The 27,564-nt window shown below is 52.4% G+C and overlaps 1 protein-coding gene across 4 annotated transcripts; it reads left to right on the forward strand.

The window, feature by feature from the left end:
• Positions 1-27,564, forward strand: HOPX (HOP homeobox). Of its 4 annotated transcripts, none has more exons than XM_070047232.2 (3): positions 1-177; positions 21,209-21,362; positions 26,759-27,564. In XM_070047232.2, the coding sequence occupies exons 2-3, from the start codon at positions 21,219-21,221 to the stop codon at positions 26,834-26,836; spliced, it is 222 nt and encodes a 73-aa protein (XP_069903333.1). In that variant the 5' UTR covers positions 1-177; positions 21,209-21,218; the 3' UTR covers positions 26,837-27,564. The 4 variants fall into 4 exon arrangements, with proteins under 4 accessions (XP_069903333.1, XP_008266041.2, XP_069903332.2 ...); XM_008267819.5 differs by having other exon boundaries at positions 1-32; XM_070047231.2 differs by lacking the exon at positions 1-177 and adding an exon at positions 1,900-2,363.

Below are 27,564 nucleotides of genomic sequence, written 5' to 3' on the forward strand. Positions count from 1 at the left end.
GCCTGCACCGCCCGCGCCCTGGCCGCCTGCACGTGAGTACCCTGCCCAGCGCGGCTGCGGTTTCTGTGTTTGCTCGTCGGGTGGAAAGCGGTGGAGGGGAGAGGGAGCAGCGAGAACCCAAAGCCTAGTCATCACCCCAAAGCTCAGAGCTCAGAGCCCAGACCCTTGCAAGCCAAGGTGCGTGGCGCTGATGTCCGTGGGAGCCCCGTGGTGCTTTTCCTGCTCCCTCTCGATGTCTGAAAGGCTCTTGGAACCCAGCCGTGGGGTGACTGTGCCCGCTTCCTTTAGAAGCTGGTGTTTGCTTTAATCTAGAGATGTGTCTTGTGCTGGGGGGAGAAGGCGGCATTCCTGGATAGAGGAGGCTGGGTTGTGAATTTGCAGTACGGTTTCTTGTCGCTTGTGCTTCCTGGTGAGCCTGATCTACCCAGCCGTGAAAAACACCGGTCTCGTTCCCCGGGAGGTGCCCTGCGCTCTGTGGGTTTGTGGTCTGTGAGCACAACAGGGCCCAGGTATTCAGGGTGTCCTGTGGAGTGAAGTGGAGCCAGAGCCATTGAACGGCACAGAGCGAGGCACCGCACACCACGGGGCTCCGGTGAGAGGGGACCGAGGGGTCTCGGGAAGTCCCCCTGTCGCCAGACAGCCCTGCAGCGTGCTCACCTAATGGGGGTTGTGGATGACAGAGCAGGTGGAGAGCAAAACAGGCACTAGGCAGGGAGGGGGGTGGGGAAGGGAGGAGCAGAAGGGGCTGGAGTCAGACGTCCCATGGTAAATGCATACGGGGCAGCAGGAAGACAAGGGCACAGGGCAGATTCCGTGGCTGCCGCTTTGGCTCAAGAATCCCGTTATTAAGATGCAGAGTCTGGTGACACCAAGGCTTACCTCTCCCAGGGGCTCATCCCCACCCCCTGCTGCCCCCACACATCCTGATGCTCATGGCTGGTCTCCTTAGACTTGCTGGTCCCTCACTCAAGACCCCTGCTTTCACTCAAGTGTTAGCTTTAACTGGGCTAGAGCTGCAGAGAGAGAGGGACCCACAGAGAGGGGATGGGAGTGACCCCATTAACCACCCGTAACACACGGCCACAGACCCTCTCCCTTAGAAATTCCTGAAGGTCTCTGGTCAGCCAAGCAAGTGATGGCTGAAGGATTATCTGAGCAGAGATAAGCTAGGGGCTGGGAAGAAGAGAAAATACAGGAAGGGTGGATTCTGTTTCCAAAGAGTTTGAAATCCGAAGTCCAGGGATACAATGAAGCAGCAGCCAGGCAAGACACGGTGCACACTGTGTGACTGCTTTGATGGAAAATGCAGACTGCTCAGTGGCAGGAGGCGGCAGATCAGGGTTTGCCTGGAGGACGGGGGTTGCCGGGGGCAAGGGGAGCTTTTGGGGGCCAGGGGTCTGTTCCCCATCGTGACTGCGATGGTCGTCGTTTCCTGTAGGTGAAAACTTGTCAAATCGTCCGCTAAAGCATGCAGTATTAGAGGCCAGTTACGCCCTCCAAAATACTTTAACAATATAGTACTTTTTACTAGTTTAAAGCATGTGTAAAAAATCAGCTTATGCCATATACTAAGGTGAAAAAATGCATTTTTGGGAAAAATAAATTCGGTAAATAAAGCACAGCACCAGAGGGTTGGGATCATAGACTTTTCCCTCTGAGCGCGGCTTGCCCGCTGGTTGCTGGACCTGGAGAACTGGTGTAACACACCTGAGTGCCTGGGCTCCACCCCAGCCCAATTAGACAGGAATCCCGTGTTGAGAGCTCCCCAGGTGGCTCTGATGTGCACCCAGGGATGCGAGCCAGTGAAACCCAAACGCTTCCCTTGGCGGACGAGGACAGCGAGGCGGTGAGGGGCAGGCAGAGGGCAGGACAGCTCCAGGCCTTGTGGCCACTCTCCCAGGGTGGGGTGAGGCTGGGAGGCCCAGGGAGAGCAGCAGGAGGAGCCCAGCGGAGGAGGCTGCTTCTGGTCCTCTGAAACACACTTCCAGCTCCGGCTGGGGTGGAGCATCCAGCGCCTTCCAGCGAGTCCCTGGACCGGAGCCGTGCTCCAGGGCTGCGAGCGGGAGGGATTACTCAGAGCCTCGGAGGTGCATTATTTAAGGATTGTGCTAACACGTGAGGAGGAACAGTGAGAAGGGAGGTTTTGAAACGAAAGCTTCCTTTTGTTCCCTACATAATATCTGGTGTAAGCAAAGGATTATAGTTGTTGGAAAGAATCTCAGCGGAAGCGCTCGGCTCCTGCTCCCGGGGACGGCTAGCCAAGTCGTTCATTCAGAAAATCACACGGCTTCTCAGCACTGGGATGAGTCTGGGCTACACGCAGGACCTTTTCATTAGGATTTCCTGGGCAATAGCATGAGTGGGTAAGATTTGTTTTTGTGACTTCTGCCTTTCCTGGATGTCTCTCTGACATCCACCTGCTCGTACCTGTGTGGGGGCCATGCAGCGTGGCCATGCCCCCCCATGCCTTCCCCGCTCTGCCCTGGCCAGCTGGCCATGTGCTGGATGCCTTCCCATCGCTGCTTCCATCCACATGTGCCATTTCCGGGATTGCGTTCTCCCATCTCTAGAAAGCTAATTAAAGTTATGGGGCTAATAGGCAGTTATTGCTTAATGATTTATGGCCCTCCCTGGTATATTAAATAGGCTCTAGCAAGACAACGGATCTGAGAGTTCTTTGAAATGTTATGTAAATATAATTAATATTTGAACTTTAAAGCGGGGGGGATCGGGAAAATCAAAGGCTTAGGTAAAAATATATAATCCCTGCTAGTCAGTATTCCTGGCAGCTTGCTGGGGAGAAATATATCAAGATCATGGTTTGTAGTTAAATTCTTCAAGTTGTATCCCGTGGGCAATGGTTACCAACCGTGGACCCGGATAGGTTGTTTTCTGATGGAGTCCGTTTTTTTTTTTTTTTTTTTTTTTTTTTTTGACAGGCAGAGTTAGACAGAGAGAGAGACAGAGAGAAAGGTCTTCCTTCCGTTGGTTCACCCCCCAAATGGCTGCTACGGCCAGTGTACTGTGCCGATCGGAAGCCAGGAGCCAGGTGCTTCCTCCCGGTCTCCCATGCGGGTGCAGGGCCCAAGCACCTGGGCCATCCTCCACTGTCTTCCCGGGCCACAGCAGAGAGCTGGACTGGAAGGGGAGCAACCGGGACAGAATTTGGCACCCCAACTGGGACAGAATCCGGTGCCCCAACCGGGACTAGAACCTGGGGTGCTGGTGCCGCAGGCAGAGGATTAGCCTATTGAGCCGGGCACCGGCTGAATCCGTTCTTTGTCAACTGCATTCCTACTCACTGGATGGGGCTGCATTTCATTTGTCTTTCTGAAAGGTGGAAATTCACCTGATGGGCCCCCCAGGAGAGAAAATGTCAAGAAAGGCTGCTGGGTGCCTTTTAAACAGCGCCTGCTGGTTCCTTGTCCAGGGCAGGAGGTGGGCCCTGGCAGACTGGCTTGCCCAGCCCCGTTGATCAGGGCGCCCAGTCCTGCCAGGTGAGGGCCCGCTAGTGCCTGGGGCTCTGGGCCCACAACCGCCCTTCCGTCCCACTCCATAGTCTGTGATTGCCAAGGCTCTACAGAGGGCCACAGCACAGGACAGCAGGGCAGGCAGAGGGCACACGGGTGAGCACAGAGGCCAGGAGGGGAGGGGAGGGGAGAGAAGCTCCATCCTGAGCCCAAAGGATGAGGTTGGCATCAGGCAGCTGCCAACACTGGTTTCATGGCGCTGCTGGACGTCAAATGCTCTTCCTGCCATTCAGTCTCATCACATTTGCAAAAAATTTACTTATTCATTTAAAAAAATGTGTAGCAAATACAGGAAAAGCTGAACTTATTTGTGGGGTACCATGTGATGTTTCAATACTTGTATACAAGGCATAATGTTCAAATACAGGTAGACATGTCTATTACCACAAATATTTATTATTTCTTTATGGCGAAAACATGCAAAACCCTTTCATCTAGCTTTTTTAGGAAAATATTTATTTATTTATCTGAAAGGGCTACAGAGAGAGAGAGATGGAGAGGGAGGGAGAGGGAGAGAGAGAGATCTTTCATCAGCTGGGCCGCAACGCCCAGAGCTGGGCCAGGATGAAGCCAGGAACCAGGAGCTTCATCCGGGACTCCCACATGGGTTGCAGGGTCCCAAACACTTGGCCATCTTCTGCTTTTCCCAGGCCATTAGCAGGGAGCTGGATCAGATGTGCCCATATCGGATGCTGGTGTCATAGGCGGTGGCTTGACCTATTGCGACACAGCACTGTACCCCATTCTAGCTTTTTTAAAATTTATTTATTTAATAGTACATTATCATTATCTATGGTCACGCCACTGTGCAATAAGTTTTTTTAACCTAAGTGATAAGTTTATACTGCTGATAAAATTGTTCTTTGTAACAGAATTCCTTCCTTCCTTGGATGACTTTGACCATTTTCCCTCCTTTTTTTCATCTTCACTCAGTGGGAAGTGGCTTTGGACATTTTTTCAAGGCCAGCAGACCTGATGTTACTCACCTTGGGCCGGGGAAGGAGGTCAATGCCAGCTACTGACCCTGCCCTTGAAGGGAAAGCACCAAGCCCGTGGCCTGGCATGGGCTATAGGAGGAAGACAGTAAGGGAGATGGGAGGTGTCACCTCGCTATGCAAAACCACCTTGGAAATAATGACCCAGGCCAGCTGGGAGAGATGGAGCAGGCCGTCGGTCTCGTAGTTGTTGAAGTCTTTCCATTTCCCTTGTTTGGCCTCTGGGCTCAGGTTGAGTTAACATTTTCCTCTTAGGTTTTGGATCTCCCTCTTTTCCTCTCTCTTAATGGTGTGTTTTCCAGACGGATGTGTGCTGGTGATATTTTTCATGCATTATTTGTGACTAGTCATATGAATAGTCTGTTGTTTAGATGGCCTCTTTGCTTAGCAAGGTCTTTCTTACTGGGCATCTCTCCTGCCACCAGTTCGCACCAATGGTGCTGTCATGAATATCCTCACATGAACACCCTCCCACCCCGCAGATCTGCTTGGTGGACAACAAGGGGGAGGAAAGGGGCGGGACCAGCGGTGCTTCCCAAGCACAGTGCAGAACATGGAACCATCCATGAGAAATGCAGACAAGCGACACAAGTTCTCCTCTAGTGTTCCAGACGTTTAGAAGCTTCTCTGAGTTCCTTAGTGTGTCGTTCTCTCTCTCTCTCTCTCTCTCTCTCTCTCTTAAAGGTTTATTTATTTATTTGAAAGTCAGAGTTACACAGAGAGAGAAGGAGATGGAGAGAGAGAGAGAGAGAGAGAGAGAGAGAGGTCTTCCATCTGCTGGCTCACTCCCCAGTTGGCCACAATGGCTGGAACTGTGCCAATCCGAAGCCAGGAGCCAGGAGCTTCCTCCAGGTCTCCCATGCGGGTGCAGGGGCCCAAGCACTTGGGCCATCTTCTACTGCTTTCCCAGGCCACAGCAGAGAGATGGATCAGAAGTGGAGCAGCGGGGACTTGAACTGGTGCCCATATGGGATGCCAGCACTGGGGGCGGTGGCTTTACCCACTACACCACAGCCCTGGCCCCCTCTCTCTTTTTTAAAAAAAAATTTTTTTTTTGCTTATTTGACAGAGAGAGAGAGGGAGAGAGAGAGTCTCCACCTGCTGGTTTACTCCCCAAATACCAGCAATAGTCCAGGCGACCAAAGCCAGAAGCTGGAAATTCAATCCAGGTCTCCACCCAGGTGGCAGGACCCCAATTACTTGAGCCATCTGCTGCCTCTGAACATCTGCATTCTCAGGAGGTTGGAATTGGGCGCCAGCTACTGAGCATGGAGCCCAGGGACTCTGATGTGGGCGGTGGGCCTCTAACCACTAGGCTAAATTCCCACCCACCTTGGTAGTTCTCTTAACATGAGCTTGAGTGGCTGAAATAATTTTCTGGAATTTAAGGAGCATGATCTTAAGTAATCTCCCCTTCTCAATGTCATTTTCTTAAACTTGGGATAATCCATTCTAGAAGCATTTCAGTTCTTCATCATGGTCGTTGATTACCAGGACAAAGCAAATGGAACCTTCTAAGAAACTGGATTACATGTGAGGTTGAGTGAAGTTTCTGAAATGTTTTACTGTTGTAATGACTGTGAAATCCGACAGCATTCAGTTGTGCAACATTGGATATTGAGTCATTGGCAAAGCTGGTTAGCATCTTCACCGTGGTGCTCTGTGGCTAAAGGGTGTTTATGACACTCTTCAGAAATGTAATCCATCTTGTTGAATCCCCCAGCCCTGTGAGACAGGTGGAGTGAGTGGACAGCTCCAATGGTAGATGAGGAAGCGGAGGTCCAAAGCAACTGTGAGTTGTGTAAAGGCACGCTTGGAGAGTCCATGGCAGAGCTGGAAGAATTTTTGAATCTGCATCCGGTCTCTCTGCAGCCTGGTGTCCAATGCTGGGAGAAGAGAACTGTGGGTTCAGAGTTTGCCCCCTGATCTGTCCTCTTCAATTATTTTGTGATGTTGGTGAATGACCTGCAGGTGCACACCCTCAGTTTGTCCCATTAGCTAAACACCTGTTCACAAAAGCAACTCATTTGGGGGAAAAAAAAAATAGGCCCCTATCATTGCGTATCATAGCAACCAACAGCATGGCTATCTGGACTTAGGCACAAGCTAGATCTCTACAAAGTGCCAGCTGTGTGTCACCATCGATTACCTAAGTATAGCCATAAAATAAGAAAGGTAGCCGGGGCCATAAAGAATAATAATTGATTAAAGTATATTTGTGCAGAGTGATAATCTGCTCCCTCAAAGAGCGTTTCCTGGGCTTTCCAGGATGCACAGACCGCCTGGGGGGTTGTGCCTGCGTGCACTGGGCAGATACAGTGGCCTCTGGAAGGGCACACGCCTGGACAGCCTGCTGCCCACCACGCAGGTAATCTGGACCAGGATTCTGACCAGGTAATCTGGACTCAGACAAAAATGCTGTAAAAGCCAGCATGTATTTTCTTTTTTCTTTTATTTTTTAAAGATTTATTTATTTATTTGAAAGTCGGAGTTACACAGAGAGAGAAGGAGAGGCAGAGAGAGAGGGAGTCTTCCATCTGTTGGTTCACACCCCACTGGCCGCAACGGCTGGAGCTGGGCCGATCTGAAGCCAGGAGCCAGGAGCTTCCTCCAGGTGCTCCCACATGAGTGCAGGATCCCAAGGACTTGGGCCATCTTCCACTGCTTTCCCAGGCCATAGCAGAGAGCTGGATTGGAAGTGGAACAGCCAGGACTCAAACTGGCACTCATATGGGATGCTGGCACTGCAGGTGGTGGCTTTACCCACTACACCACAGCACTGGCCCCGCCAGCTTATATTTTCAAAAAAATAAATCCCAGTATCACAGCCACTGAATTATGAATGGACAGCCCTTCAGAGAGACAGGCATTGAGAATGAGAGCATTTTTCAAAAAGCAGCTTTAATTTTTGCATTGTTGAGTGGCCGATGGCTGCAGAGCAATATGGCAGCTTATATCCTTGAGTGGGAGGTATCCATGTGTGGCGTATCCGTGTCAGACTCTTTGCCACACTGATTATTGTCCACAGCCCCATTTAAGTTTTTGAGTCCCTGTCTTCCATGCCCTGAATACATCTCCCTACGCTGCCCGCCGTGGGTCTAACTAATGTGCTCCTAAACAAACATAATTGGGAGGTTAAATAGGCAACCACAATTCGCAGCATACTGCAAAAGCAAACAAAATTTTGACTTACTCAGTCTATCTTTTTTTCCTCTCCACAAGCTACTTCTAAAGTTGATCTCTTTGGTATTTGCTTCCAAGATTAGGAATGCAAATTTCTCTTCAGGTTTAATGAATCTCTTTAGAAAATACTGAAATTTTTCCCTGGTAAGCAGGAATCTGTTTGTCTAACTTCTTGGTGTATTACGGCACCATTTTCAAAAATGAGGTTTGGTCATTCATTTTCCTTCACAAAGCTCACTCTCCCTCTGTATCATCTGGCTTGAAAAGCTCTGAGCGCATGGAAATCTGTGCCCATAGAAATCTCTGGACAGCCCGCTTTTGTTCCCCGTTTCTGTCTGGCCACAGCACTGCACTCTGAGATGTCCGCCTGGACATTCGCACTTGCCAAGCATCAGCAGGACCGGCAGCCATCCCCGGAGCGGGCAGCGACCCAAGCGTGACTCATCCCGCCACACAGTGTTCTACCTACGTATTCAGACCACAATCAGAACGAAAGGTCAGGAAGCTCGCGGCTGGAGCACCTCCTGTCCTCCTTAACCGCAGAGCTGCCACAGCGAGCTCCGAGGAGTGAAGAATCACCTCCGGCTCCGGCTCAGCCCTGTGCTTAGCTGGACTTCCGTCCTCCAGGATCCTGCAGACCTGTGTCTCTCACCGGTGCACAGCAGCACCCCTCAGTGAGAAATGTCGGCTTACAGATAGGAAGGGGACCAGATGTCCCGGCCGCCCTGGGCGCTTCGCAGATATGGCTGTGTTGTGGTGTGATTACTGAGAGTGTCCGTCTACTCTTCCCGTTCAAAAATTATTTATTTATTGAATGGCAGACAGAAAGACTGAGGCATACAGGAACAGAGAGATCACCCATCTACTAGTTTCATCTGCAAATGCCTGCAACAGCCAGGGCTGGGCCAGGCCGCTGAAGCCAGGAACTTCATCGGGGTCTCCCATGTGGGTGGCAGGGGCTGCTTTCCCAGGCGCATTCGTAGGGAGCTGGATTGGAAGTGGAGCAGCCGGGACCCAAACCATCATATGCGATGTCAGCATTGCAGGTGTGGCTTAATCCACTGTGCCACAACACTGGTCCCTCTCTTCTGCTCTTAACATAATTCTTTTAATTCAAGTGTTCTTGTTGTTTTTCATATGAGAGGAAAGCAGAGAGAGAGAGAGAGAGAGCGAGAGCGAGCGAGCCAGCTCTCATCTAGTGGTTTACTAACCAAACACCTGTAGCAACCAGGGCTGAGCCAGGTGGAAGCTAGGAACCAGGATCTCAGTCTGGGTCTCCCACGAGGGTGGCAGGGACCCAGTCACTTGAATGATCCCCTGCTGCCTCCCAGGGTGTGAATTAGCAGGAAGCTGGAATCGGGAGCGGAGCCAGGTCTTGAACTCCAATATGGGACGCAGGTGTCCCAACCATCATCTTAACAGATGGGCCAGAGGCCAGCTCCCCGTCTGGTCTTCCCTGCCTCGGGGTGGGTGATGAATTACAGGGCTGCATGAATTTGACAGACAGGCTGAACACTGAGAAGCACTTTGGTTTGAAATGTTTCATGGGCTCCACAGCTACCCTTTGAAGTAGGCACTCAGCACACAGTGTCCAGCAAACCGGGGACAGAAGCCAGAACAGGCGTGTGGAGTGGCCTTCCCCGGGCCATTGGCACTAGGAAACTGTGGCTGAGGAAGAACACAGTGAGGTAAGACCCTGGCTGCTCTGCTGAATTTCCTAGAAGCTCATGGGACCCAACCTCTTCTCCTTTCTGGATCAAGGAACAACTATAACATTTCTGGAACTGTGTGTGTCAGCTTACACTCGTCTAAGTCATGTCGAGGGTGCTGTTTCGTTGGATTGTAGCTGGAGTACATAGGCCAGAAAGCAAGTTCTTAGCCACATTTTGCAGAGAAGAGAACTGAGTTTCAAATAAACTCAAGGACATGCCAAGATCACATGAAAGTTAAGAGGGAGGGTGGTTAAAGTGGAGATCTGGCTCTGGCTCCTTGCCCGAGGTCTTTGATTACTCCTTAAGTTTAATATTTTCAGCCCTTAAAGGGGATCAAAAATGTACCCGCCATGTACAATTTATCTATATCAGGTATACAGCAGTCCCTGGGACTAATACTGTATAGGCAGCCCTCAATACTCCTGGTTTTCGCGTGTTTGGATTTAACCAATCTCAGACCAAAATATTCAGAAGAAAAAAGTTGCACTTGTAGGGGTGGGGACCATGGTGTAGTGAGTTAAGCCATCCCTTGGGATATCCGTATTCTATATCAGAGTGCCTGGGTCAAGTCCCTGCTTCCTATCCAGCTTCCAGCTAATGCACACCGTGAGAGGCTGCAGAGGATGGCTCAAAGCACTCGAGTCCTTGCCACTCATGTGGGAGACCCAGATGGAGGTCCAAGCCTCTGGCTCCTGTGGGTAATTGGGGAATGAACCAGTGGATGGAAGGGATCTCTCCCTCTCTCCCCTCCCCTGTAGCTCTGCCTTTCGAACAAATATAAGTACACGTTTAATAATAACAACAATAATAAAACAAACCTGACATTTGGAAGCTACTCATAAATACCTTTTAAAAAACTGCTTTTGTGGTGAACACATAGGAGTTTTTTCCTTGTCATGTTTCCCTATTAGTGCAGGGTAACAACCACTCCCAGAGCACTTACACTGTATTAGGAGCTAGGAGTAATCCAGGGAGGACCATGTGGGTTCTTTATCTAAGGAACTTGGGCCTCTGCAGATTTTGGTATGGGAGGTGTCCCAGCACCCATCCGTCAGGGATGCTCAAAGGTACCCATTTCTCCTTTGCTCTCTTCCCAATGCCAAGAGCTCTGGCCTGCAACTAAACTGTGCTCATCTGACAGTGCCACCTGGTGGCTGCTTTAGGGAACAGCACCTTGGATAGAAGGATGTGGAAGAGAGGAAAATGCCAAGTGACTTTTGGCTTTTCCTGGTTGTTCGCACTTAGCAGCATCGTGCATCATGTCTTGGACAAGCCATGGCTCACGTCCACCCTCCACATTCCGTTCTTCATTGCCTGTCTTGATTTCAGCTGTGACACAGGTACAGCTCCAATTGTGCTTGCATATCCAGGCCAAAAGTCCTCCTTCTTGAAGTGAACGTAGAATTCAGTCGGCTTTCACTGGGCACCCAACAGTGTTTGAGGGGCTGTCCTGACAACGTGGGGTGTATCAGCTGTGCTAGAACTTTCAAAACTCCTCACGTGTTCCTTGAAGCCCCTCCCCTCTCTGCACCAAAACTTTGCTTCTCTAGGTCTGACTTTAGCTAAAACTGCTCCTTCTTGAATGTTTACCAAATGAGGTGGTTTTTTATTACATTCTATTAGGATTGTTTTTCAATGACTAAACATGTAGGGTTTAGTGATAGCCCCCTGGGTTAGCCTGGGCTTCCATCTGCAGCCGATAATGTTCTTTGTAGAGAAAATGTGCTCTAGATTCATCGCAATCCTCATAGAGGAGACCTTCGGAAAAGAGGCCCGTTAACAAGGGCAGGAATCTCCTGCAAGGAGAGGGTGGGAGTGGGATTGCTCTCCTTGGTTTATTCCCAGGAAGACAGAGCAACTCCACTGCCTTCCTGCATTTCCTCTTGCAAGATTAGAACAGGAGCTGGGCCTTTGGTGAGAGAACCCAGCGTGTACGTGAAGAATTTTGTGTCCAGGGGTAACTGATGATTTGCTCACTGTTGGGAATCAGTCGCAGACACCCTCCCCTCCCGTAGGTCTTCATGATTTCTTCCTGTTTTCTGAACATGGCTGACAAAAATCTGGATCCCCGAGAGACTTGGTCCAACAACAGTTTAGGAGGTTCCTTAATCAATTCAACAATATTTGGTACACCAGGGCTAGTGTTACGGCACCATGAGTTAAGCAACTGTTTATGATGCTGCCATCCCCTCTCAAAGTACTAGTTCAAGTTCTGGCTACTCCACTTCTGGTCCAGCTCTCTGCTAATGTGCCTGGGAAAACAGAGGATGTTGGCCCAAGTGTTCAGGCCCCTGCCACTCTTGTGGGAAACCCACATGGAGTTCCTGGCTCCTGGGTTTGTCCTGGCCCCGCCTTGGCTCTGTGGGCGTTTGGGGATTGAACCAGTGGATGGAGGATCTCTCTCTTGTTTGTTCTACTCCCTACCCCATCTCTGTCTCTCTACCTTTCAAATGAATAAAAATAGATCTTTAAGAAGAAATTTGTTTGGCTAGGATTCCGTGGTAGCAGCAGCCGCCACATTCCAGCGGGTCTGGCTGAAGCCACCCTTCTGTCACATTCTGTTGGCTGCTGCGACTTCTACCTGTTTGTTCCCTACATTATCCCCAGGGGGCCATCTTCCAGTTGCATCTCCACCAAATAAGAAGAATGTGTGCCTGGTGGTACTGCTGGTATCACTAGTGGATCCACGTAGCCGCGTCAGAGCCATGTCCAGTCACCAGTGTTGAGAAACACGCCATGGGGAGAGCAGCATGGCCCCCACACTAACCCCAGGCCACGGGGAGCCCCAGCTGACACAGGCACTGCCTCACTCCTGTCCCTCATGACACCACTCAGCTCTGCTGTCCCATTCCCCACCATCACCCATCAAGGATCTTCTGGTTCTGTAACTACTCAGTACACAGAGGAGCCGGGGTGGTTGTGGTTAAGGATGTGGCTGTAGAAGTCAGACTCTGGCTTTGACCCATGTCTCCATCACTTACTGGACTGCGATCTGGGGAGAGTCTTCTATACCTCCTTGGGAAAGGTGTATACATTTCTGTCTGTATCAGCTTCTACCTGCATAAAGCGTGGATAGGAGAAGTGACAGTCACATAGTGGTGTTGTTCCTCTGATGACCACCGGAACGGATGCATCAACAGCACTTAATGCCCATCGCATAGTAATTGCTCAGTAAATATGCCCTTGCTATTATAATCAATTGGGTGAGCATTCCATATGTGATTCAACAACAGGAATCTACTCTACGTTGCTGGGACAGTGAGGATGAACAGATACCAAAAGGCTAGAAAGTTATTTTTTCCAGCTTTATGTTCTGGCTAGCCCTGGTTGTTAAAAGCACAGAGCAGCCTCGTCCCAAGTTTTATCTCAAATCAAGCCAGCCAAATGCCATTGGCTGAGTTCTGTTCCACCCTCAAGTGCCAGACGCTCCTAAGGAACACTGGCGAGACTTCCACGCTCCTCGAAGGAGAGCCTACAATTTGGCCTGGAGAACAGAGCCACACACGCATCATTTAAAATGAGTTCCATTTGGTTATTCTCACAGCTCAGGGCAGTCTGGAAAAGCTGTAGTTCCTTACTGTTAACCTCCTCGCTGCCCGTCTTCCGCGCCACCAGTAGCAGATGCGAGGAAAGGAAGAGCCGGGAGTGGTGCTGAGGGTGAGCAGAGAAATAGTTATCATTTTAGGGGCAGTACCAAGGACTCCGCCCCAACCAGCGCACACTGCCGAAAAGCTGCCAGGATGGGCCTGCCCTCCCCACGTGCTGGCTCCCTGCCAGTCCTCCAGGGGCGCATTTCCTGATAAAGCCCTGTGTTCAGTGTCTGGCTTTTTGGTTAAGGTTCTAAGTTCAGCCGCTGTGCTCCGGCCCTCCAGGAAAATAAAAACAGCGGTCGTAACCCAGAAACAGTGAAACTTACTTTCTCACCGGAGACGCCTCTGAGAGCCTGGCTCACAGCCAGAGAAAGGACTATATGACCTTCCCCAGGCCAGCATTTCACAGTTCGGAGACACCTGCCCTGTCGGGTCACAGGGACTTCACAGCAGGGCCTTGGGCTGGGCAGTGGCGTGCAGGATCGCAGCTCTTTAGTAGACAAGATGGAGACTCAGCAAAGGAATCTCAAAAGGTTAGGACCCAGGGCTCTTAACTGTTCCATTTTGCTCTGAACTCTGCTGGCTTTCTGCAGCAGGGGGTATTTGCAAGCCAGAGGCAAGCTAAGTCAAAGAGGGGGCCTGGGGCGGAGCAGAGTGAGTTAGCAACTGCACTGCACATCTTTCAAAGCACATGGTAGACACGTGGAACCCAAGATGTAAAAGGAAACTCTTCGTGGTTGAAGACACATGTGGACTACTGGCAGGTGAGCCGTTCCACAGCAGGGGTAAAACAGAAAACTGAGCCCTAGGACACATTTGCCTGGCAGGACGCCCAGGAAGAGGAGGGCCTGGGGATGTGCAGTCCCTGGCAACCAGTTGTAATGCCTGAGTTCAACACTAGTTGGCGTCTCGGGCTTCCTTTCTCCTGAGATGAAGGACAGTGTGTCCTAGGAGAGCAGCATGCTTGCTGGTCCTGGTTCTGGATGTCCCTGGGGCTGATACACTGGGTCAAAAGTTACCAGCTCAGAGCTTGCAGGACACACTTGAATAATCAACCAAGTTTTCTGCGCCTTCATTTTGTCATCTGTAAAAGGGAGCCAGAACAAGACTTGGTTCCATGCTGTCAACTGCCTGAAGTGAAGTAGACGCTAGAGCTTTTTAAAGCAATACATGCGGCCGGCGACGGGGCTCACTAGGCTAATCCCCCGCCTTGCAGCGCCGGCACACCGGGTTCTAGTCCCGGTCGGGCGCCGGATTCTGTCCCGGTTGCCCCTCTTCCAGGCCAGCTCTCTGCTGTGGCCAGGGAGTGCAGTGGAGGATGGACCAAGTGCTTGGGCCCTGCACCCCATGGGAGACCAGGAGAAGTACCTGGCTCCTGCCTTCGGATCAGCGCGATGCGCCGGCCACAGTGCGCCAGCCGTGGCGGCCATTGGAGGGTGAACCAACGGCAAAAGGAAGACCTTTCTCTCTGTCTGTCTGTCTCTCTCACTATCCACTCTGCCTGTCAAAAAAAAAAAAAAAAAAAAAAGCAATACATGGACATGTGCAAGACAACATCCTGGGGGCTGAGGGCGTAGGGCTGTAGAGACCACGGTAGGTCTGCAGTGACTTGGCGCACACTGGGAAGTGCTGCCCCCAGCCTCCACCCTCCCCTACAGTGGCTGGCAAGGATCCCAACAGGTGACTCTGTGATGCCCGAGACTCTGACGTCTGCAGGACACAAGGAGATATATTGGAGATACATTTGGAGGCACCGATGGATCTTAATGCTCATGAAATCATGAACTGCCTTAACGCTATAACCAGAATGAAAGGCAGAATTCTCTGTATCCCTCTGGTACCACAGACAAGTAGTTAACTTTTTTTTTTTTTTTTTTTTTTAGATTTATTTTGAAAGGCAGAGTAATACAGAGAGGTGGGGGAGAGACAGAGATCTTTCATCCACTGGTTAATTCCCCAAATGGCACAGGTTGCCACAGGCTGAAGCTGGGAGCTTCATCCAGATCTCCTACAGGGGTGCAAGGGCCCAAGCACTTCGGCCATCCTCTGCTGCTTTTCCCAGGTGCACTTGCAGGGAGCTGGATTGGAAGTGGAGCAGCCAGCCCATGAACCAGTGCCCATATGAGAAGCTGGCACTACGGGCCAGGGCTTAACCTGCTATGCCAAAAACACCAGCCTGATTAGTCAACTTCTTGACTGTAAAACAGGACTAACTCCATTCCAATTTCTGAGAGAGGATTAGGAGAGAGACGAAAATAACTATCGTCTACCTGCTGTTGGACAGGGGCTCAGCACACTCGTGACAGTGATTCCGCAGTCTAAATGAGTGAGCACATTATCCAAGACCACACAGATCCCACTTGATGGCCTAATGGTCTCTCCCTACCGCACTCTCTGTCCCTCTCTTCTTTCGTTTTAAATCTGTCTCCGTGGTTTTCATTTAAGAGCAATAATTGATTCAGTTAACACATCCTTTCAAGTGCAAAATCAAGTTCAAACCACCAGAAGCTCTGTGTAAGTGAACATAGTAATTTTTTTTAGACAGCATACACAAAGGGTCTTAGTGATTAGTTTTTCATACTTTTTTTTTGTTGTTGGGGGGGTGGGAATATTGTGCTTGGTGACCAATGGAAATCACGGAGCTGGCCCGGAGACAGGACCCAAACTCTCAAAAAATACCTCAAGTCCCCATCTGGGCTGGAACAGGAAATACTTTTAAACACAGTAAACAGTACACATGTGGAACCTTTTAACCCCGAGAAGGCATGCCAGCTGGAAGCACAGATAGCTTCAGGAAGGCCTGGATACCGTTTGCGGATGAAGAAGACTACACAAAGCTTTGGCCAAAACCACGCAGTCTGACATAATGTCGATGAGACCGTGGCGCAGAGAAGCGCTGTGCACCGCCAGGGTGAGGGTGGTGTGTTCCACAGCTTTGGGAACAAGTCGCCAGCGTGTTGGAAAGCTAAACAGCACACTGCTCTTAAGTCCGCTAGCCTACCCCCTAGCGAAGTCCCAGGAGGCAGAGGTCACACATGCAACAAGCCAAAGCCACCCGACTCGAGCGGCATGCAAAGGTGGCCATCAGGAGTGTGCAGTCACCAAATGCACTCAGCACTGAGGAAGAAGCAACTTCTCAACACGAGGAGCATGGATGGTTCTTGGAAGCATCATTGAGTGAAAAAAAAAAAAAAAAAACAAAAAACAAAAAACAAAAACAAAAAAAACAGTTCCCAGTGGGATTCTAGGTAGGATGGGAATGTATTCATATAAATCAAAAGCAAAACTTTAAAAACGCCTGTTCTTCTAGGGATCCATGCATGTCTGCTAGAACTAATTTAAAAAGCAAAGGAAGGGGGACCAGCGTTGTGGCCCAGTGTGTTACGCTACCACTTGTGGTGCCGGCTTCTCATATGGGCACCAGTTAAAGTCCTGGCTGCTCCACTTTTGATCCAGCTCCCAGCTAACGGTGCTAGGAAAGCAGTGGACGATGGCCCAATTTCGTGAGCCCCTACCACCCATGTGGGAGATGCGAATAGAGGTTTGTGCTCTTGGTCTCATCTGACCCAGCCCTGACTGTTGTACTGGGGAGTGGACCCACAGATGGAAGATTTCTTTCTCTCTGTCTCTCCCTCTCTCTCTCTCTGTAATTCTGTCTCTCAAATTAATAAATAAATTAAAAATAATAAAATTAAAAGCAAAGGAAGGGCAGGTATTTAGCCTAGTGGGTGAGATGTCAGTTGGGATTCCCACTCCCCTTATCAGAGTGCCTGGCTTCAATCCCTAGCTGCATCGCAGGCCTTGAGATGGCTGCTCTCACTATGAACTTTTCAAAGCTGATTTCTTTACAGTTACCTCTCCCTACCACCTGCTTAAAAGTTAAAATGATACATGACAGCAGGCATAGAGTTTTGGAACATTTATAGCTGATTTCAATGGTAAAATGGCAAAACCTTGTAGGAGCGGAAATGCTCTTTGTGTCTCGCCCATCCTGGGCCTCTAGGAATGTGACTGTGAGTTGGGAGGTCTGTAGTGGGCTTGGACTTCCTACAGCTCATGCCAAGATTCAGCCCGGCTTGAGAAGCACTGCTTGTAGCTTGGGGACACCTGCCTCCATGTGACAACTCACTCTCTCCTCTCTCTCTCTCTGTCTCTCTCTCTCTCTGTCTCCATCCCTCCTACCAGGCCTTGTGCTAGCCTGGAGGGGAAGAAACCGGCCAATTCCTAAGAAGTGGCATCCCAGCTCCTAGCCCCTGCAGGGAGTTCTTACTGATGAGCTGGAAGATTCCATCCCTGTCTCCCGGGGCAGGGCTACACATGCTTTCACTCACTTGGGAAAATGCAAAATGCTTCAAGATCCCGTTGCTTCCAGGGAATTCCCAGGGAACATAAAAGCAGCCCAGACTCTAGGCAGTGGGGAGCAGGCTCCTCTTGTCCCCTGAGGCCAGTCCTTTCCCCTTTGGGGACTCTTTATGGGGAGCCCCTGCTCTGACAGCCTTTTCTCTTGATTCTGTGGCAGTGGCATTTCGAAGAGGCCAGAGTGGCTGGGAGAGGGAGGAGAAGACGGGGAATGTAGCCCAAGGCAGTTTTTTGGTTACCAAAAAGTTGGAAACTGTCACCACTTGACAACTCTCTGCGAGTCAGTTATACAGGTAGACACTTCCCAGTCAAATGCAGAGGACGGAAGTAAAGCTGTGAGTTGACCCAGCCGTCTACTCGGGCATTGGCATTAATTTAGACAAAAGCCAGCAGTTTTCATCAAATCTGCGGCAAACAGTGGCTTCCCACATCCACAAAAAGAAAAGACAAGCACAGGACAGCACTGTTTGAAATGTTTCAGAAACCGTGCGTGACCGCAACAGTAAAACTCATGCTGGGAGTCAAGTTTAAGCAGCCATAAAATGTGTCGAGTTCTTTTCATCTGAAATTATTTAGGCCACCTTAAGAGACATTGCTGAGGACAATGCCTTCCTTACTGGAAACAGCTGAGAAGTTGATTAAGGCCAAGGTTCCCCAGGGAGTTGGAGTGAGGCACTCCTTCAGGAAAGAGAAAAGAAACAAAGTAACAGCAAACATTTGCCAACCCAAGAGGGCTGAGAAAACAGAGGCCAAGCCTGGTAGAGGAGTAACAGACTCGTTGGATGCAGAGATCTTTCACCCTGGTTTCTAGAGATCACGTGAGTTTGTCTGGAGCACCTTAGAGACACAGGTGCTTGCACATACTCCCCTCCCAGGCCTCCCTAGAGGCCAGCCAAGACCAATGGCCTGCAGCCAAGTAACCCAAAGAGGCCTTGACAGTGAACCAAGACTTGCCCATGAAACCACATGCAAAGTCCTGTGACAGGGAGCCACAGAAATCTAATAAAGTAAAACACACCTGACCGAATGCAAGAACCGTAGCAGGTTTCGGTTATGTCTTAGCAATTAATGGGGGAAAGGGTGGGAAAGGATATGCCTAGTAGCCTTGCAGTCTGAGTCCAGTGTAGAAATCAGTTTCTAGGGGCCAGCGTTGTGGCACAGCAGGAGAGCCCACTGCCTGCAATGCCAGCACCCCATATGGGCACTGGTTGGAGTCCCAGCTGCCCCACTTCCAATCTGACTCCCTGCTAATGGCCTGGTACTTGGGCCCCTGCCATCCACATGGGAAACTTGGAAGAAGCTCCTGGCTCCAGGCTTTAGCCTAGCCCAGCCTCAGCTGTTGCAGCCATCTGGGGAGGGAACCAACAGATAGAAAATCTCTCTCTCCGTCTCTCTCTCTAACTCTGACTTGCAAACAAAGAAATAAATTGTTTTTTTTTTTAATCTATTTCCAGAGGACTGAGACTTGCACAGAGGTTTTCATGGAGGAGGCAGCAAAGCTGTGTTAAGTGTGAATCTGAGGGAACTTTTGCAGGGCAAGGAGATAAAACAAAGGCAGCCGTCTCCCTTCTGCTGTGTTCTTTTAGGAAAATGAGCAGCTGTGGGTGTGCCGCGGAGAGGCCATGCCCCTGCCTGCATTTACACTGCCGCCTCCCTGACATTTTCCACCGAAGAAAGACACACCAGCCCGCAGAGATGGGGGTGAAACAGAGCCTATGGTGTTGCACACTGGGTTGCTGGTGGCTACCTGGGCAGCGTGGGCACACTCAGTCTTCTTACACCCCATTCTCCTGGGGACTGGAGGAGATCATTGCCAAGGTGTCCTTCAAGTTCTGAGGTTCTATGTCAAAGACACTGGGGTTGCCCACAGTAGACGGCAGTTCTGATTGGCTCGTCGCTTTTCATCTCAGCACCCGCCGAGCCAGGGGTCACAGCTACAGATTGCCAGGCTGGGGGCACAGCACTTGCTAAAACACAGGGTCTCAAGGGGACACGGCCAAGAGACTTGAGCCCGGCTCTCTCCTGCCTGAAAGTCCTTTCTCCTGACCCAGAGGAAAAGCGAAGACATGTATGTAGAAGTGGAAGGTGCAGCTTGCAGTAGCAAAGGCTGTGGCAGCCCTGAGTCCAGTACACAGATGAACGGTGAGGGCTCAGCCCCAGGCCCAGCCACATCAAACCCACCCAGGACTGGGCGGGATGAGGTTGCGGTCATTAACAGCCACCAACCAATGTGATGTCCCCTCTTGGCCTGGACCCACTGCACAGCCGAGACTAGCTTAAAGACTTTAGTTTTCTCTCAGTGCGTCCTCACTGGGGAAGCTTGTGGTAGACCCACTTGGTGACTTCAGAGTTAAGTTTTAATGCAACTGCAATGGAAGTCTGAGGTTTGAAAAGACAGCCGGGTTTGATTCTCCTTGGTTGCTTGTGGCTTCCTCTTGAGCTCTCACTCAGAGGCACACAGAGTAGCTGGGGCGGGGGGAGGGGGCTGTTGGCCTGGTGGCTGCAGGCCTGGGGCTCCTGCTTAGGTAGGAAGAGGGGGGTTGAGGTCTGGAGGAGGGAGCTACAGAGCAGCCCACACAGGCCCTGCAGGTGGAAATTTATCCCGACCCAGTTCCCTGCCTCGCGTGATGGTTCCTCCGCGGGCCTGTCGGCCTCTCTGTGAAAGACATGCGCAGTGCTGCCCCCATTTCTCGGACTTTGAAGGGTAACTTCTGTTCTGAGGGTCGTTTCTCTGGAGGAAGTGTGGGGTGTGCAGCTCTCCCTGGCCAGGGCCCCCAGTTCTAACCCACTGCAGAGGCAGAATGCAGAGGGTGGGTGGTGCACCTGCACCTGCAGCCGACTCCAGTGAACCCTCAAGTCTCCCCGGGGTTGCTGCCTCTCCCAGGAGGAAGCTTTATTTTTCAAATGAGTGTATAACTGTAACAGACACACAGTATTTATACGTATTTATGGGGTACAGTGTGACATTTCAAAACATGATTATAACAGCATTAATTTGGGCATTCTATCACCTCATGGACGAGGGCATATCAAAAAGTTCATGAGCTGGCACTGCGCCTCACTAGGCTAATCCTCCGCCTGTGGCGCCTGCACCCTGGGTTCTAGTCCCGCTCGGGGCACCAGGTTCTAGTCCCGGTTGCTTCTTTTCCAGTCCAGCTCTCTGCTGTGGTCCGGGAAGGCAGTGGAGGATGGCCCAGGTGCTTGGGCCCTGCACGCGCATGGGAGACCAGGAGAAGCACCTGGCTCCTGACTTCAGATCGGCGCAGCGCGCCGGCTGCAACACACCAGCTGTAGTGGCCACTTGGGGGGTGAACCAGGAGATGGAGGCTGTCTTCCCGACTCTTTTTAACTCTTTCAAATAGATAAATATTTAAAAAAAGTTATGTTGGTGCAGGAAAATTTGAAATTCATGCGTAGTTTTGTTCACAATACACATTCTCCATGAACTTTTGCAAGACACATGTTATGCATGGATTTCTTTATTTTTTTGCAACAAAGTCCATTTATTTTAATTTTATTTTCCTGTGAACTTTTTGAAGCCCCTTCCTGTATTATGTTACTGTTGGGAGGGTCCGAATCCCCCCACTCGGCCGTTTTAAAGTCGACCAGTGGCTGTCATCCGTAGTTACTGCTTCCTGCCATCCAGCACACTGCGCCCTTGACCCTGCCCTGTGCATTGCCGGGAGATTTCAAACTCCCCTCCTCGCCGCCCCCAGGTCGGGCAGGGGCAGTGGCGGGTTGGCCCCGGGAGGCGGGCACGGCGCGGCCCCGCTGCGCACCGCGTGGGGGCGCGCCGGGAGCCCCGCGCCTCCTCCGCGCTCACCGCCGCTCTCCCGCAGCGCCGGGACCATGTCTGCCGAGCCCGCGAGCGGCCCCACGGAGGACCAGGTGGAGATCCTGGAGTACAACTTCAACAAGGTCAACAAGCACCCGGACCCCACCACGCTGTGCCTCATCGCGGCGGAGGCCGGCCTGTCGGAGGAGGAGACGCAGGTGAGGTCGCCGCCCGGCCCGGGTGATCCCGGGCGCCCCGCTTCCGCGCGCTCCGACACCCCGCGCACCTGCCCGCCTCGCCCCCTGCACGCCCCCTGCGCCCCGCTCCAGCGCTCTTCTGCCTCCGGGTTCGCGTTCCCCGGTTCCGCACGCCCTCCTCGCCGGGAGCGGAACCGCCGGGGAGCCCTCAGCTGCCCGGTCCTCCGGCCCGGCGAAGTGGGAACCTGCGGCGGGCAGCGCGGGCCCTCGGGCGCTCGCTCCCACCCGTGGCGCTGTGCCGATCGGTTCAGATTGGTAAACGCCCGGGCTGGGCAGGGTTAGAGGCTCTTCCGAGGGTTTTCCGAGGAAGTAGACCCTGGCTTCCCCAGCTTGGGGCACTGGCTTCCGGATCTGCTTTTTGATGCACCTATTCCTGAACGGAGGAGAGAGCGACCCTGCCGTGACCATGGCCCCACGTGCAGGGCTGTCTTTTTTATTTAATTTTTTTTTCACCCACGTCTAAACCCTGACTCCTGTTTTCCCTCTGGCCGTGGAAAGACCATTGATGGAGCATGACCAAGGACATGGAAGGGATCTAGCATCCTCCCTCAGGAGCCCCAAGCACTTCACACCTGTGATCCCGCTAGCCCTAGCAGGGAGCTTAGCACGGGCTCTCTCCTGCAGGAGCGGCCCCAGGGTGGAGGCTGGAGAGGATCCTGGGAGGAGGGACCCTGGCCCAAGTCCCCACAGTCTTCACCCAGGAAGCCCCAGGCCCTTTGAAGAACTTGGCCAGAGAAAATCCTCGCACTCAGGTGGGCTAGAAAGGCAGACATGGCTGTTTTTAGCAAATGCAAGAGCTTGTCTGACCAACCAGAACCAGCCCTTCGTGGAGGGTGAGGGACAGTAACCCAAGCCTGGCAGCTCGTGTTTCCTGGAGTTCCCCGGGGGCGCGGGTAAAACCCCACACTGCTAAGAGGAATGGTGGCAGAGACAGCTCAGCTTTGACAAACTGGCCAGCCCCTTGGTGCAGCTCCTCCTCAGCCTGAGGCTCCCAGCCCGTCCTTGCACTGCAGGGTAATCACGGTGACCTTGGTGGTGACCAGGGCTTGCTGGGTGTCATACCAGGCACCAGCCGCATATGGAGTCATGCGTCTGCCACAGCCGTGTGCTGGCAGCTCAGTGGTGTGACAGTGAGGGTACACAACTCGCCAGAGCCCACAGCTGGCACCTGCACCCCTGGTGGGCTGACGCCACACCACAGAGGAGGGACACCCCATTTGCACCGCCTGTTTGCACTACAACCATCATTCCTGCCTATCTTCCGCCTCCCTGGAGATCCCCTGCCGTTAGAGATGAGGGGGAGAGCCAGGTGGGGCAGGAGCAAGAGCACCTGCTCCTTCCAGGAGCTGATAGGCCTGCCGCTTCTAACATCCTATTCTGTGGGCCTCAGATAAACCACAGGGAGGCCCCAGCCCCAACAGCAGGTGGTGTGGGATGAGTCAGCCTCATGGCAGGGCCGGCTTCCTCTTCCTGTCCCGCGGCCAACACCTTCTTCCTCCCTCTGTCGGCCTCGCCGCTGCCAGCCCCTCTGTCTTCCTGCCTTGCTGTTCAGGGAAGCTTCGGGAACCCAGTGCCTGAGAGAGAGACATGTGAGCGAGGCCTGAACCAGAGCCTTCCTGGGCGCCCCAGGCTGCCTGTGCTCTGTCCCTCCCACGGAATGGTCCCGCCTTCCCGCTGCCCCTCGCCCCCAGGGCACCGCAGGGTCAGAGTGATGTGCGCTTTCATCTCCTCCTACAGCATTTGTGGTTTAAAGGTCTCTTCTGGGAGATACAATGCCCACGGATGAACCTTCAGGCGATCAGAAAATAGTTTTTGTTCCTAGCAGGCCCTACAGAGAGAGACCCTTAAATAAACCCACGGAGGCCTCGGCCTACTGGGCCTGCTTGGGAGCAGTGTCTGGCTCTGTTCCTTGCCTGTGTGGCGCCTGCCCACGAGGAGGGCTCACCAAACCATGTATTTCTCATCACACGGCAGTCACTCGGGTGGGGACGGCAGGGATGCAGAGGTTGACAGGGCCCTGCCCCGAAGCGCGGCTGACCCCTTTGCAGCAGCCCCACTGGGGGACAGAGTTCTCTGCTGTGACGGAAGTGACTCCAAGTTGTATCTGCTGGGATCCTAGGATGGATTTTTTCCCACAGTGCCGAGATCAATACCTCTTCTATGTAAATTCCATGCCACCTCACAGACCCCAGCCCCTGTGTCTGATTGTTTTGAAGTCGGTGTCAGAAGGGGCTGGGGAGGACATCTTTCATCAGTCTCCCGGGAGGTCGCAGTGATCTAGTGTGTTCTACTGTCACACACACGCACACACACACAATGCAAGCCCAGTGCGGCTGGCACTGGTTCTTAGAGGTTTCCAGTATTTTTTTTTTTTTATCTCCTCTTGATGTCCTGGGCTCGTTCCCAGAACCCAGTGGATTTCGTTGTTGGCTGTTGTGTTGGTGGAATAAAGAACATTCGAGGTCTCCCCCTGCAAAGAATGAAACGTTAGTCACTAGACAAAAGGACAAGGACACCGCTCTTTCGCGCCAGCCCCTGCCTGTCCCAGTGTCTAATTATCATCCGTTCACTGCAAGGAAATAAATCTCCATCTCCAGGCAAGGGTAATGAGGCCGCTCATTTAGAAGCAAGCAGGAGTTGAATGTCTTTCCCACGCGGGGCAGAGAAAGAGCAGGGCAGAGCCAGGTGGGAGTCGGCCTGGATGGGAGTGAGATTCAAGATTTTGCGGGGCTGCCGCTGGTTTGCTGGATTCTGATGCAGACGCTTACAATATTTATCTGCAGACAATAATTGAGGCTTTCTCGAACCCCCACCCACCCCCACATAAATTCACAAGCAAGGGCCATGCTGGGGCTCCTTTTGGAAACAGCCTATCAGTGTTCTGCCCCCACTCGGGAGTGGAGAAACGGGGGTGGCTCCTTTGAATGGGCCCAGATCAACCGTTTTGCTGTTGTTAATGAATCCTGATGGAAAGTGAGATTCTCCCCCTCTAGGATTTAATCAGTCAGCCCTTAAAAACGCTGCCATGTATTCAGCCCTAGTCACTGGAGAGCCTATTCAGTCAGACCTCTGAGACCTTGAACCGCCCATGGAGCTGCCTCATTAGCCAGACTGGAGCTGTACTGGCTCCAGGCAGAACCAGGGTGAGCCGAACAGACGCGTGGGGCCCGGGAGAAAAGCCACCTACCTTCAGTCACGGCCCTGGGGTGGGAGCCGCCCGAGTTACGGCCGTGAGGGGGTCCTTCCCGTCGGGGGTGCTGTCTGGATGTCAGATTTCACTTGCAGGGGCAGTGACCTGAAGAAGAGCGAGCTCCCATCACTCAGGTGGCTCCCACCCCAGGGACGTGATTTTGGCCTTTCTGGGTCTGGCTTATTTCACCCAGCATAGCGATCTCCAGTGGCATCCATTCTGTTGCACAGGCCAGGATTTCATTCATTTTTTTAGTGGCTGAGTAATACTGCATCGCGTGCATACACAGTTCCCATGTGCAGTCCTCAGCCCGTGCAGGCTGGGTTGATTCCACATCTTAGCTATTGTGAGTTGCCGTGCTCTAAGCCAGGAGTGCAGGTACAGCTTTCGTACGCTGATTGCATTTCCTTAGGATGTGGTCCCAGGAGTGGGATGGCTGGGGTAGGGCAGATCTGCTTTTAGTTCTTTGAGGCTGCCTCCCGTGATGGTCATCCCGGCTTGCATGCGCTGCCCTGGCTTTCCATGCCCATTTTTGCTGCCGTCCTGCAGCACGGAGGAGCCGTCTAGACGACTGATGTGACCCGTGTGGTGGGCAGGCCCCAGTGGAAGCTGCGGTGTCCAGGCAGAGCGGGTTGGAGGCGCGAGCCCCTCTGTTGAGCGCCCTCAGCAGCCCTGCCTCCTTGGTAGCCTCTTTCTGCGCCTGCCTCTCTGAGCTTGTCCACACCTGGGGCTCCCTCCGTTTCTCCTGATCCTGGCTTGTGCTCAGCGCCCAGGCAGCTCCTTCAGTCTCTGCTGAGAGCTCTTCCCTGCTCTGGCGCCCAGGCCCCACTGTTCGTTCTGAGGTTGCAGCCACCTCTGGGCAGACGTGAGCCCTGGCCAAGTCGGGGCCGGTCTAGACCTTTCGTCTGCTCCTACGCGCCAGGGCGGGCGTCTCACACACGTGTTCTCTCTGCCTCCCTCCCGGCCCCTCCTTTCCTTGCCTCTAGAAGAAGCGAATTTTAGAAAACCCAGAGGAGTCTGTAAGACCTTCTGTGGACCTGTTGCTGTCCACATATGCGGGCACGCGCTCTGTTTCGGGGACTTCTTCAAGTCCTCGGAGCCAGGTGTTTGTAGTGGAGCGTCCTGCTGGTGGGGCCTGGGACTGCGGAGCCCTCAGCGTCCGCTTCCTGGCCGAGGGCCTGCTTACCCCTGTGGACATAGATACCACCATCCTCAAAGTGCATCTCAACAGGCAAAAGATTGGATGCACAGAGGAGTGGGGGGGGCGGGGTCCCAGCTTCCCACAGAGCCCTCCGGCTTATCCCCTCCAGGTGGACCCCGCTGGCTGCTTCTGCTCCCAGCTGCCTCCTGATCAAACGGGTCCAGACCCCAGCAGTTCTGATCACCTCTGTAGCATAGCAAAGGAAGCTGTTTACTTACCCAGGATGCACCACAGCACACCAGAGTGTTTTAAGCCTCACAAGGTCCCGTGGCTAAAGCATCCCATCTGGGTCACCACGGAGCTGCAAGGTTCCGAGTAACCCAGGGGCCCCGGAGCAGCAGGAATTGGGCTGGCCTCCTCCATCCACCCCCGAGGGGTGCTTCCAGAACTCAGTTCCCGATGAGCAAAGCCCTCGTGAGAGCCGCACCCTGGGTGAGAGCCACGCCAGTATTGAGGTAATACAGCAGCCACCGAGACGTGCCCGAGGCACCCGGATGATGCCCGGCTTTCTCATTCGGCAAACATTGACGCATCTCGCATTCCTAAGCCCTTGAGCTAGGGACTCAGGAAGCAGTGGTGACCAGGTGAAAACAGCCTCTGTTCCCATGGGGATCTTACGTCCTAGGGGATGAAAAAGAAGTGAATGTATAAGCAACTCACAGCGGATACTCCAGTTCTGTGACAGAACAAAGTACTCAGAGAGCAGGAGAGGGATGGGGACCCAGAGAAGGCTCTGTTTAAGCTGAGGTCTGATGGTGAGAGACCATCAGATAGAGGATGGAGCAGGCTAAGTGTAAGAAATAGCATGTGCCAAGGTCCTGAGACAGGAAAGCTTAGTGTCCCCGTGAGGTCGGTCTCCATGGACCTGCTCTCCTCCCTTCCAGCTGGGCTACCTTTTAGAAGGAGAATGGCCACGCTGGGCTTTCAGTGTGCGACAGACGATTTTGCATGTTTTTTCTCTTGCAGAAATGGTTTAAGCAGCGCCTGGCCCAGTGGCGGCGGTCGGAAGGGCTGCCCTCTGAGTGCAGATCCGTCACGGACTAAGTGGACGGCAGGGCCCGGGCAGCGTCCAGCCTCTCTCCATGAAGACCGAGTGCTCCCCCTCTCCCCGGCTTAACCAGGCTGCTTTGGTTTGGCAGTGTAATGCTGTGTGTCCCCTGGCTAACTGTCCTGCTGTTTAACACAATGTGGTGTCTTGTTCATGTACAGAACTAGAAAAGAAAGTTGCGCTGGGGAGCAGTGTGCAGAGCCCCCATGGAGAGCGTGGCTCAGCCCTGCAGGTCCTGTGGCCAGTGCAGGGAGACCCACCTGCACCTCCTGTGACCTTCACCTCCCGGTTGTCGTGTTTGCTCTCTCCACCCATCCTGGAGCCATGCAGGCAGCCTGCTACTGGAAAGGTGACATGGCAGAGAGGGGAAGATACTTCTTCTGAATCTGTTACCTAAGTCATTTTCCTTCTTTTCCATTTTATACCTGGATGATCGGGGGAGAATGCACAGGGCTGTCTGAGTGACTCAAATTCCATAACACAGGTCCTTGGCTGGCAGCTGCGTGAACTTGGGAAGAACCTAGCTAGGCTAGAAGGCAGGTGCCCCAGCTGGCAGAAAAGCAAGTAACAAGCAAAAAAAAAAAAAAAAGTCTATAAAAGGCTTCCATTTATCTTATTTAAATGCATTTGTTAAATTTATTTTGCTAAATCAAATGAAATACCTTTTTTGTTTTTTGGTCTCTACAATGATAAATCTAAATAAAACTAACCTTTTTGTTGAAAA

The sequence above is a fragment of the Oryctolagus cuniculus genome, chromosome 8 (genome assembly GCF_051225735.1).
Source record: "Oryctolagus cuniculus isolate XC-2025 breed Fujian yellow rabbit chromosome 8, ASM5122573v1, whole genome shotgun sequence".
Classification (NCBI taxonomy): domain Eukaryota; kingdom Metazoa; phylum Chordata; class Mammalia; order Lagomorpha; family Leporidae; genus Oryctolagus; species Oryctolagus cuniculus.